Source organism: Sinocyclocheilus rhinocerous, unplaced genomic scaffold (assembly GCF_001515625.1).
Source record: "Sinocyclocheilus rhinocerous isolate Xijiao unplaced genomic scaffold, SAMN03320098_v1.1 scaffold493, whole genome shotgun sequence".
Lineage (NCBI taxonomy): Eukaryota > Metazoa > Chordata > Actinopteri > Cypriniformes > Cyprinidae > Sinocyclocheilus > Sinocyclocheilus rhinocerous.
Window position 1 is genome coordinate 326850 of NW_015626376.1, and position 13025 is coordinate 339874.

Consider the following 13025-nt stretch of genomic DNA (forward strand, 5'->3'; position numbering starts at 1 on the left):
ATTAATATTGAATGTGCCCTAGTGTACTTCAGATCTTAAAAGTATATATATATATATATATATATTTTTTTTATATAACATTATTCTACTTCTATATAGCCACTTTCATGACTGTTTCTTAACACACTTTTAAAAAGTGCACTTTATAATAGTGTCAAATTAAAAGTTTTACTTTAAAGACAAAGCTTCACGTGAAATGAAGAGGATTAAGTAAGCAAGTATGCTTTTAAGAAGTACACTTATTTTGATGTGTTGACTAACGTACTAAAGCTTTTAGTGTGAATTAATTTACAATTACATTTATGATATATTTTAAATCATGCACTGAATTGCAACATTACAAATGTGTAATATATTTAAATACATGACAAACTATTGTCAACAGAAATTATATTTAAGTATATTTTGGTTTACCATTAATGCTTTTTAATCGTATTTCAAGGACAATACAAGTAATTATGAAATTACATATAAAGATGTACTTTAGTGGGTCAAAAACACTCCTAACTGCATTTAATATAATGGCTAATTTAATTGTAAATAACATGCTATTAAATGTTCGAAACATTACACTCAGTTCACACTTCTTAGTGTATTAAGCATGCTAAAGTGTGCTTCTTTTTAACAAGGCTTAATTAGCTCGTGATGTCCAGTGTATGATCTGGCTGGTTTAAAGTGTCCATAGACTTATAGCGTGTCCTCAGCGACACACAGAACCTGATATCACACAGCCGCTGGGTTTCTGACCCCAAACGCCATCACTTCATCTTTGATGGTTTTTGCATTTAATATCCAGTTACATTAATATATATTGTGTTTATATCCCAAAGGAGAGAGAAGACTAGACAATGATAAAAACAACTTTGAGAGGGGAACCGAAGACAAGTTCACCATAGAGGCTCCGAACCTGGGCAGAGTGAGGAAAATAACCATCGGACACAACAACAGGGGATCCTCGGCTGGATGGTTTGTGGAAAAGGTACAAACTCAGTCACAACTCAATAAAGATTTCAATATATCACAGGCTCTTTAGAATAGAATACAGACTCAGAGAGCATTTGCTGTAATCAGCTCACACAAACACATGCTAAGCACTGCAAAAAAATAATTATAAATAATTTTGGTGCTTAGTATTTTTGTCCTGTTTTCCAGTACAAATATCTAAACATCCTTAAATCATTTACTTGAGAATCAAAATGACTTAAGTCTCGTAGTCTGAAAAATGCATTACAATGAAGTGAATTTATGCTTAAAACAATAACAATTATGTGTCAATTGAAAATTTGCTTAATTCAAAGGGACAACAAAATTATTTTTCTAATAGAAAAGTTTTGAGCCTAAAATTCACTTCATTTTGATACATTGTTCGGAGACGAAGACTTTTGTCCTTTTGCCATTCTGAACACTCTGGCAAACTCATAGCAACCTGTCAAAGTCTACAATACAAAATTACAATAATAAGACACTTTATAACAGATAATCTTAAGTATGAAACCAAACCACCAGTAGGTGGCAGCGACTGACTGTTTTAACGAGGGAGTTATTGAGTCATTAATTCAACCAATTCGTTCAAACAGCTGATTCATTCAAGAATGAAGCAGGTGCCTGCCTTTATGAATGTCCTTACATTAATAAATGCAAAAATGTTGGGGTAATGCTGTTATGTCCCCACCAATGTCAAAATCAAGCTATTTTGTGTTCATCTGCCTCACCTGAATCTGTTCATAGATTTGTGTTGGATGTTATCTTTGGAATGGAAATATTGATATTTTATTTGTGAACAACCTATTTTATTTTCTCGCTTATTTTAGTTAATGTCATAAAACTAGCGAGATGAGCCAGTAGTAGTGCTGACAGTGTCGTATAAACATGACTGAAGACGTGAAAAGCGGTGGAACAAACAAACCGAATCAATTGAGTGAGTCATTTACGCGGGAACTGCTCCAACTGATTCAACCACAAACTCCATTCTCTAGCAAAAAATCAGATCAAAGAGCCATTCATTTTTGAATTTCGACATCACTTGTAATGGTTTTAAAAAGCACGTAGTGATGGGTGAAATCGAGCTTTTCGAAACTCCAAAACGTTGGAAAATTATTTAGCTACTATTTCGATGCTCTCCAATCGGATCGGGTATCGCAAATCATTTGATTCAGATTGGGACTTCAAAGCGCATATCGCAAATCATTTGATTCAGAATGAGACTTTGGGACGTGTATTGCGAATAATTTGATGTAGATCGGAACTTCGGAACGGGTTCGTGAGTCATTTCACGAATTGAATGATTCGTCATATGTGTTCCGAATATGAAGTGATGGTTTGCGAATTGTTATTTAGATCGGGACTTCGGAGCATGGATAGTGAATCATTTGATTTAGATCAGAACTTCGGTGCGGGTTCGTGAGTCATTTGATTTAGATCGGAACTTCGGAGTGGGTTTGTAAATCTTTTGATTCATATCGGACCTACGGAGCGGGTTCGTGAATCATTTCACGAATTGAATGATTCGTCATATGTGTTCCGAATATGAAGTGATGGTTTGCGAATTGTTATTTAGATCGGGACTTCGGAGCATGGATAGTGAATCATTTGATTTAGATCAGAACTTCGGTGCGGGTTCGTGAGTCATTTGATTTAGATCAGAACTTCAGAGCGGGTTTGTGAATCATTTGATTCAGAATGGAAATTCGGAGTGCGTTCGTGAATCTTTTGATTCAGATCGGGGCTTTGGAGCACGGATCGTGAATCTTTTGATTTAGATCGGTACTTCAGAATGGGTTCGCGAATCTTTTGATTCAGATCTGGTCTTCGGAGCATGTATTGTGAATCATTTGATTCAGATCGGCAAATTTGGAGCGTGAATCATGCATCCAAAAATATGCAAAAAAATGCTGCTGGGGTGTGAACTCCATGAATCTGCTCTTTGGATGCAGGGATTCTTTTATATCATCAAAAAACTCACCAATCCAAGGCACTCGAAAAAGTTTTTGATGAGTTTTTTGGAGCACGAATCATTTGATTTAAATTGAGAATATTTTTTTCTGATTTCTTTTGTTCTTTTGTTTATTAAACAGTACAAAACTTCAAACCATTAAGGCAGTGCAGTTATGAAAAAAAAAACAATAAAGAAAAAAGAAAGAAAGTGTACACATTTACAAATCCCTTAAGAAAATCAACCATGGTTTTATTATAGCTAAAAGACTAACCGTAGTTTTTTTGGGCGTAGGCCTATTAGTTACCATTTGTACAGTATAACCAAATTTTTTACTACTAATACAATGGTTAAGCATGATTTAATGACAGTAACCATGTTTGTTTTTTTGCTTTAAAGTAAAACCATGGTGTCAGACTCTGTTCCATGTTTCGTGTGTGTCCTGCTCCCCTTTCATAAGGGATGTGTTGCCAGGTTAACAAAAAAAGTAATAAATGTACACTTTAAGAGAACACATAGGATGAATATAGAGATACAGTTTTTTACGATGAACAGAGCTTCGGATAGTTTCCATGTACTTGTCAAGATCAACTTTGAATAAAGAAAAGAGAGGTTTAGAGCCAAATTCTTCTGTATGTATGTGAAATTTAGCTAGTAGGAAACACAAATTATGTTATATTTTGCTATATTCTCAGTCGAACAATCCAAAGAAATCATGTTATCATATTGTTGGTTTTACATAATCAAAATTGTGTAATTATTGTCTGATGACTGTTCGAACATAAAACGCTCTCTTTATGAATTATGAGTATGTAAGCTACCTTAGCTATAAATAGAGACTTTAGATGACATGAAACTGTGGTCAAAAGTCTATCATAAATGTGAAAATGTTGGGGTAGCGTTTACTGCTTCAGTTCACTGAGTGAAACAGGCGCGGAATAATTAGCATATTCATAGATCCATGCATACTAAATAAGGTAAGCTTGTAGAGTTACATTCAAAAAACAAGTTAATTGTAACACTTAAATATGTCATTTTGATTATCAAAAGATGAGTTTTAAGGGCTAAAATTATACTGAATTATACTGTTTCAAACGTTTACAGCTACTTCATGCTCTCAGGCTTTCTCAAGCCAACATCAACAAGTTTGTCTTGAAGTTTTTCATCTTGTTGGAGAGCTGCGCTCCACCTCACATCACATCTCTCAGGATGAGGTCATTCTCGTCACCTAAACGAGATTTTTGTCACTTAAATATGTCATTTTGATTATCAAAAGATGAGTTTTAAGGGTTAAAATTATACTGAATTATACTGTTTCAAACGTTTACAGCTACTTCATGCTCTCAGGCTTTCTCAAGCCAACATCAACAAGTTTGTCTTGAAGTTTTTCATCTTGTTGGAGAGCTGCGCTCCACCTCACATCACATCTCTCAGGATGAGGTCATTCTCGTCACCTTATCCACACTGAAAGGAAACACCGCACTACTCTACTGGATTGGTTTTCCTGCGGATGAGAGCCGCCGCCTCAGATAGATATGCACATAGATTGTTCACACGGAAACCCAGCACTCACCTCTGCTGTCTGCTTTTATTTCAGGTCATAGTGGATGATTTGGGAAACAAGGCCGTGTACGAGTTTCCCATCGGCCGCTGGTTTGCCATCGATGAGGATGATGGGAAGATACAGAGAGATGTTCTGGTTGGAGGCAGTCAACCCACCGGTAAACATTGCAGAAGTATCACTTAGACAAAATCTCCTCGTGCAACCTCCAAACTAAAGCATTCGTTTAAAAAAAATCAGCATCATCACAATGTAATGTTGCGTCTATATTTACACTACTATTCAAGATTTTGGGTTGTTGAGATTATTAATGTTACTGAAAGAAGTCTCTTCTGCTCACCAAGGGTTCATTTATTTGATAAAAATGCAGTTCAAATTGTGAAATATTATTAGAATTTAAAACAGCTGTTTTCTATGTGAATATGTATTAAACTGTAATTTATTTCTGTGATGCGCAGCTGTATTTTCAGCATCATTACTCCAGTCTTCAGTGTCACATGATCTTCAGAAATCATTCTAATATGATGATTTGCTGCTCGAGAAACATTTCTGATTATTATCAATGTTGAACACAGTCGTGCTGCATGATATTTTTGTGGAAACTGTGATACATTTTATTTTTCAGGATTCTTTGATGAATAGGAATTTTAAAAGAACAGCATTTATTTTAAATAGAAGTCTTTACTGGCACTTTTGATCCATTTAATGCATCCTTGATGAATAAAAGTATTGATTTCTTTATTTTTTTCTTCTTACTAACCCCTTTAACTTTTGAATGGTAGTGTATCACGTTTTCCACAGAAATATCGTGCAGCACGACTGTTTTCAACATTGATAATAATCAGAAATGTTTCTTGAGCAGCAGATCAGCATATTAGAATGATTTCTGAAGATCATGTGACACTGAAGACTGGAGTAATGATGCTGAAAATACAGAAATAAATTACAGTTTAACAGATATTCACATAGAAAACAGCTGTTTTAAATTCTAATAATATTTCAAATTTTTACAGTTTTTTTAAGATCAAATAAATGCAACCTTGGTGCGCAGATGGGACTTTTTTCAAAAACACTGATGATGAGCCAGTCTGGACTCATTATAACATATGTTGTGTATATATATATATATTATATATTTTTGCAGGCATCGTGTACAACGTTCAGGTGGTGACAGGGAAGATCAGAGGTGCAGGTACCAACTCCAAAATCCACATGATCATGCACGGCTCCAAAGGAATGAAGAACAGCGGCAAGATCTTCCTGGAAGGAGGGAAGTTTGAGCGCGGCCTCACCGACATCTTTAACGTGGAGATCGCGGCGCTGCTCAGTCCGCTCAGCCGAGTCACGATCGGTCACGATAACGGAGGCGTCAGTGCCGGCTGGTACTGCGACAAGGTCAAGGCTCTGTCCTCCATTCGGTTCATTTCATGTGTCACCTTTGCTAAAACTTCACCGTTGATTATCATCGAAAATATTTTCAATTTGTCATTTAGTTTGTAAAAAACAGCAACAATTATTTAGGGTAACACTTTATTTCGATAGTCCACTTTAGACATTCTATTAACAGTAAGTAACTTTGCAACTACATGTCAACTAGCAGTTAGTAGAGTATTAGTAGACTGTCTGCTTAATATCTTCTAACACTTTCTTTGTCAACATTCTACTAACCCTAAACCTACCCTAACAGTCTACTCTGAGAGTTAGTAGACATGTAGATGCAGATTAATGAGAATTAGTTGACATGTAGTTGACATGTAGTTACAAAGTTACTTATAGTTAGTAGAATGTCTAAAGCGGACTATCGAAATAAAGTGTAACCTTATTTAGTATTAAGGCGAGACATAGCCTACTCTAGAGATTTTGGTCTATTTTGCATCCATAACATGTTTTTCCTTCTTTTTAGTTCATTTAAGTGTTTATTTTATTGCACTTTATCTGTTTGCGTCTGTAGATTTCAATTCCAATCCATATCTTCAAAGAGTTTTTTTCTCTTACAAGCACCACACTTTACAGTTTTATTCCTCTGTGTATTCTGAAGGTTCGGTTATATTTCATTCACAGTGATTTATACATTTTATTCCTAAAACATGGTGAAAATTTATTTGTTTTTTGTCTGTTGACTGTAATGTTAAAAAGTAACTGCAAATTTTTTCATCTCATAATTCTGACTTTTTTTTTTTTTTCTCAATTCTGAGTTTAATTCTCACAATTTTGTCTTTTTTACTTGCAATTCTGAGGGGAAAAAATAATTGTGAGATATAAACTCCGAGTTGCAAAATTTATTACAATTATAAAAACTAAAACAAAGTTTATATCTCGCAGTTTTCTTGTAATTCTGAGTGTATATCTCGCTATTCTGACTTGCAAACATAAAATAAAATCAGAATTGTGAGTTCAAAAGTTGCAATTACATTTTTTTACCTTCAATAATTTTCTGATTTATAGAGCGATAAAAAGAGAAATCCAAAATTCCTTCTAGAAAGTCTTTTAACTGTCAACAAAATCAAACAAGAATTTTGAACCTGGATTTATCTAATGTTCCGATTTATGCTCTGGAAATGTATGCAAATTAGTGCATATTTAATTAGATACTGTCTCATTTGCATATTTCAACATGACATTTTAGAAAACTTGTAATACAAAACAGTTGTCTTAATGTACGGTGATTAATCAACTGGGAAACTATGGTCATATATTAGTTACAAGTAACGCGAGTTACGTAATCAGATTACTTTTAACTAGTAAAGTAACGCATTACTTTTTAATTTACAAGAGAATATCTGAGTTACTTTTTCAAATAAGTAAGATTACTCTAGACAAACATTTGTGTGTCTTTGTTTATTGCTGAAGAATGTCTTCTTCTGTATTCTACTGTACTTTCCCTTCAGCCTGAGGCTTATTCATTTCACTTCTGGTGTGAAAAGGCTTTTATATTTGCCAAAAATATAACTTTTTTATTTTAAAAACAAACAAGCAAGCCCTGTCCAGATTTAAAAAGTAACACGAAAGTCACGTAACGCACTACTTTCCATAAAAAGTAACTAAGTAACGTGATTCGTTACTTTTTATGGAGTAACGCAATATTGTAACGCATTACTTTTTAAAGTAACTTTCCCCAACACTGGTTACAATATTTTCCCTTATTCACCTGTGCTGTCCTAAACTGAAAATGCAGCGTCTTTAAATGCTTCATTCGTCTGTGTTTTTTGTGTGGTAGGTGGTCATCTTCTGTCCGTTCACTGGCATCGAGCAGACGTTCCCCTGCTCTAAATGGCTGGATGAGGACGAGGCTGACGGGCTCATCGAGAGGGAACTGTATGAAATGGTGTCGCTCAGGCAGAAGAGGCAAAAAAGTGAGTATTGCTCATAATGTGAGAGAGAAGCAGGTTTTGTGAGGTTAAACGGATCTCCTGCTCCTCAGAGCATCCCTGGTCTCTCTGGATCTGGACATCAGATCTTCCAGGCGCGGGAACAGACGCGTCTGTCTTACTCCAGATATACGGAGAGAAGGGCAAGTCGGACGAGATGAGACTCAACAACAAAACCGATAACTTTGAGCAGGGCCAGCTGGACAAGTTCATGGTAAATCTGCCATTTTAAGGATAAAAATTGGTGATTTGGGGAGAAATTACCAAATGGCAAAATGTTAAGATGTGTTTTAAAATACATCAAATGGCTATATACATTTTTTAATTATTAATTTAAACATTTCATATGACATTGTAAATAGCCATTTTGCAAGGGTGGATACATTTAATTAAAGAACTGGTAAATTGAGTTAATTTTCATTCCACAAAGATTTGTGTGTAAATCTAAAACATATTTTGTGATTGGAAATATTTTCTTATATACCAGTGTTATTTTGGTGTCTCTAAGATAATATTACAGTTCATAAAATCTTTTGAGTTCATTTTTATATTTAATATTCACATTTTAGTTTTAATAAATTAGTTTAGGTTTTTTTTCTTCATTTATATTATAATTTTTTTAAAATATGTCCATATTGTTTTTTTTATGGTTTTAGTCAACTAGAAAAATCCTGTCTTGCAAAAGAACAGTATATATAATTAAGTGTTGTATTCTACGTTTTTATGATTTGATATGTGTTTTATTTTGATTTGTTTATTAATTTTAATTTTACATTTTTATGATTGAACTCATTTTGGTAAATGTTTTATTTTAATTTGCTATATTTTTTATTTTATTTTTTTACAATTTCATTCATTTAGTATGTGTATTATCTTAATTGTTTTTACGTTTAAAATGATTTATTTCTTACATTTTTATTATTTAATTTTAATGCATGTTTTATTTAGATTTTTTTATTTTAAAATGACTTTTATTCTACATTTTTACATTTTTATTCTACAAATTAATTTACTTAAATTTGTTCAGTTTGAACAAAAATTTCAAATGGACAGGATTTGTTGCTGTATGGATTGTCATTGTTTTTGCATTTCAGCAGTTCAAGCTATCTAATCTGCACTGAATATGATCCATTTATCATCTGTTTTATCAGGTTGAACTACCGGATCTTGGGAAGCTGTTTAAACTCAGAATCTGGCATGAGAAGAGAAATCCCTTCGCCGGCTGGCATTTAAGTCGAGTAAGAGCATGAGATGCTGCTGCATTTAATGTTTCACACTTGATATCTGAATAACAGTCTTCTTTATGTCTCCTAAGATGTCCATAATGAAAACTTTAACAAAGGAAACATATAAATTCCCATGTGAGCGCTGGCTGGACGCTAATGAGGACGATAACGAGGTGGTGCGAGAGCTTCCAGCCACCGGAGATCTCATCCCTGAACCTCTGCCACGTACATTATTATGCATTACTATTATCGTTAGCATTAGTCTACTAGACCATTTCGCTCTCTAATGGATATTTTTGTTCCTCCAGTTATCAAGTATCGCATCACAGTGTACACAGGGAGCGTGAGCGGCGGAGGAACAGATGCACATGTGTTTCTGTGTCTGATCGGGGATCAGGGCAACACCGGCGACCGCGCTTTGATCAACTGCAAAAACAACGTCAACAAGTTTGAGAAGGGCAACGTTAGTGGCGTTTCTGTGGAGCTTCTATGATGTGTTTGTGTTTGTCCATTTGTCTCTCTGACGCTCTGCCCTGCAAACACAGAACGTTCCCCTAACGTTAGCATTTGGTTATTCTTTGAGAACCAAATAACAACGTTCACATAATGTTGCTGGGAGATTATTTTTGAAATAACCAAAAAATAACTTAGACAGAATGCTCCCTAATGGTTATTTTTGGGTTATTATTTTGCAACCATAAAATAACGTTCCCAGAATGCTGCAGAGAGGTTATTTTTAAATAACCTATAAAAATAACTTACATAGAACGTTCCCCTAATGGTTATTATTTTGGAACCATAAAATAACATTTTACAGAACATTGCAGGGAGGCTATTTTTAACCCTAAAAATGGCAAGACCATAAAGAGACATCAGAAAATTAATTTATTGCTATTTTCCATCTTATTTGGACACAAATGATACAACTTGATCATTTTTTTTCAAAACATGACTTTTAATTTGGATTTTAATGTTTGTATCCCACAGGATACGTTGCCAGTTTGGGGGTATAAATTAACTGAAAACAGAACACTTGTTTATCAATGCTTGTTACAACATGGTTGTAATTCCAGATTACTGCTGAAGTGAAGCATTTCAAAAATAAGTTATAGACGTTTAAGTTTGCAGTAAAGATAATGCCGTTTTAAATTGTATATAAAATAAATACTTTATAAAATATGTTGCACTTCAAATTGCTATAAAATCTAAGCCATGTGTCTAATCAAGTTATGTTCCAAATTTGAAGTTGATATCACCAAAATTGTGGTTCCTGTGAGATTTTGTTTGGGCGCTATACCAAAAATAACCACTGGGTGACACCCAAACTCTATTGAATTCTTTTGATGCAGTTTTCTGTCACAAATCAATAATTTTGATCACTTCTATTACAAAACAGCTACCAAATATGGAACCTTGACTGTCAGACCTTTCCAACGATACGTGTTTTGTCGAGATTACAAAAAGATTAGATTTTCTAAAACACAAGCCACAAAATCACAGAGTATATATATGTGTGTGTTTTATATCTTGATTTATACCCCTAAAAGGGCGACGTATCCCCTGAGATACAAACATTTAGAGACAGATTACAAAAAATGTAAGCGTTTCATTCATAAAATTTAAATGTAAACCTAATAAGCTAATGCTGAACAACAGCTTTTTAATCAGGTAAGTCCCCTCCAACGTGTAAATATGTGAACTAGATCAACTTTTATAGGAGGGTGAGTAGATTTCCCACTACAGTTTTAAATGCTGCCCGTGAGCTAAACAAGGAATGTATGAACAAAGTCAATATATCTAAATATTCACAACAAACACCCTTTCAACGTGAAACCAAGAAATGAGACCTACATGTTCCCTGCCTCTCCCCACACAGCCTCCCAAATGTTTGTATCCCACAGGATACGTTGCCAGTTTTAGGGTTAAATAATTAAAAAATAAGGTATACAGAACGTTCCCTCATGGCTATTTTTACAATCTTGCAAACTAAATATCCAATTACAAAGTTGCAGATGTTTTTGTGTCATCATGACCTATACATAACTCTGACATTAGTTTAATACAGCATTTATTGAAATGTAGAAATTAGTTAAATGAAAATGATAAATCCAACTGTATGGCTAAAATATTACGCCAGAATGAGAAAAGCACAGAAATCAATGTACTGAGCGCCTTTGATCTGCGCGCGCTTTCTAAATTTAAAAATTAACGGTCGTTTCGTTTTACTGGCGAACTGACTAACATTCGTTTATCGATCTCTTTATTGAGGAATTTCTTATAATTACTATAGATATGAGAGTAAATACGATTTCGGAAAGCCTAACTGAAGAGAACATGAGAAGTTTTTGTTTACACGGACTAAACTGTAACTTAGGCCTACAATTCAGGTAAGAAATAAATGTAATGCTACTGATATCCTACTTTGTCAAATAATTGTTTATTCATATTTTAGTGTCTGTGAATAAATTATATAGTTTAAAGTTTAAAAACCATAGATTGTGTTTAAGTAATTGCTGAAGAAATGTAAAATATATTTGAAATACAGTAAATCTTACATATTAATGGATAAATGTAATCTTATTTAATCTTCCATGTGATTGTTGATGTGCTTGGATTATTTTTATTAATTAAAGCTGCAGTCCGTAACTTTTTTTGGGTTAAAAAATATCAATTTGAAATAAATTTTTGAGCAAGTACACCAGTCAGTGTCATCTCCTTACCTTAGCTTGATTCACAACGGTTAGCTTATAATAATGTTTTCTAATTTGAGAGGTACAGGTAGGAATTCGAGCGAAATTCGAACATGCCGCTGCGTCATTCCGTCACGTCTGAAAACATAAAAAGTTTTCCCGGCTAGTAGCTATATTGCATGTGAGGATCCTAGGTGACGGATTGTTTATAGCCTTTTCTCACAGCAGCTGGAATTATTAAACATCATTTTGATAGCAGATTGTAATCCAGAAGGATTATGTGTTTATGGAACACATGTGACTGAAATTAAATTATATTCCAGTTTTAAATGTGCATCTGATTACAGATAACCTACGTGGGATTACACAAGTTTTGTATTTTAAAGAGAACCAGGAAGAATAATTTGCTTTTTGGGTTAAAATAATTTCTTTATATGAAATTCGAATGGTATGACAATTATAGATTAGACTGTACAGAAATTGAAATCTACACGCTAATCAAACAATATACACATATTCACGCAATGCTGATGTTGTTAACATTAACAATTTGAGAACAAAGTATAACAGTAATAATAATTCGCACGGTTTTATGTGATATGAGCTAACCGAACGTTAGATTTAATCACCATTGGTAGCACGATTTGTAATAATGTTTTTTTCCTCAGTTGGTCAGAACAAAAGTGGCCGACTTGTTACTTACTCGTTCAGATGACAATATCCAGTGAAAATTCTTATTTGGGTTATATATTCCAAGACGTAGGCTAGAAATCTGTTATTCCTAAGTACAGTGTCCACGCCGGTGCGGTGACTGACAGCCACACATTCACCTCAAAACATTAGATTCATCCGCGCTGGAGCTGTGCCGATGCACAACCCACATAAAGAAGATAATTCTGCAAATAACTGCAATTGCAGGTTTCAAACAGAGATGGCGACAAAGAGGCAAAACTTACGGGATGCAGCTTTAAACACTAAATAAAAACAAGATATAATTTTTATAATATTGATTATAGGCGTCAATACATCCATCTTCCATACCATTTATGCTATTGGGCATAAACGTTAAAGTAACGTTAGAGTAACAGGGCTGTACAGTGCGACATATATGTATATATACGTCTCAATATAATGTACAACGCCACATGCATTCACATCAGTGTTAGCTCAGCGGTAGAGTTACTCTCACGGGACACTGCACTTATGCGCAATCACAAAACTACATTATTTCCATCTGCTTTAAAGCAA

General features: G+C 34.2%; 1 protein-coding gene across 1 annotated transcript in view; it reads left to right on the forward strand.

Annotated features, from left to right (window-relative positions):
- The window catches only part of loxhd1b (lipoxygenase homology PLAT domains 1b), a 60724-nt gene that overhangs the window by 5799 nt on the left and 41900 nt on the right, over positions 1-13025 (forward strand). The window contains exons 6-13 of the mRNA XM_016517740.1: positions 831-979; positions 4530-4653; positions 5638-5888; positions 7711-7846; positions 7915-8075; positions 9013-9099; positions 9177-9312; positions 9396-9550. Of these exons, the coding sequence (XP_016373226.1) occupies positions 831-979; positions 4530-4653; positions 5638-5888; positions 7711-7846; positions 7915-8075; positions 9013-9099; positions 9177-9312; positions 9396-9550 (1199 nt within the window). The remainder of the gene's footprint in view (positions 1-830; positions 980-4529; positions 4654-5637; positions 5889-7710; positions 7847-7914; positions 8076-9012; positions 9100-9176; positions 9313-9395; positions 9551-13025) is intronic.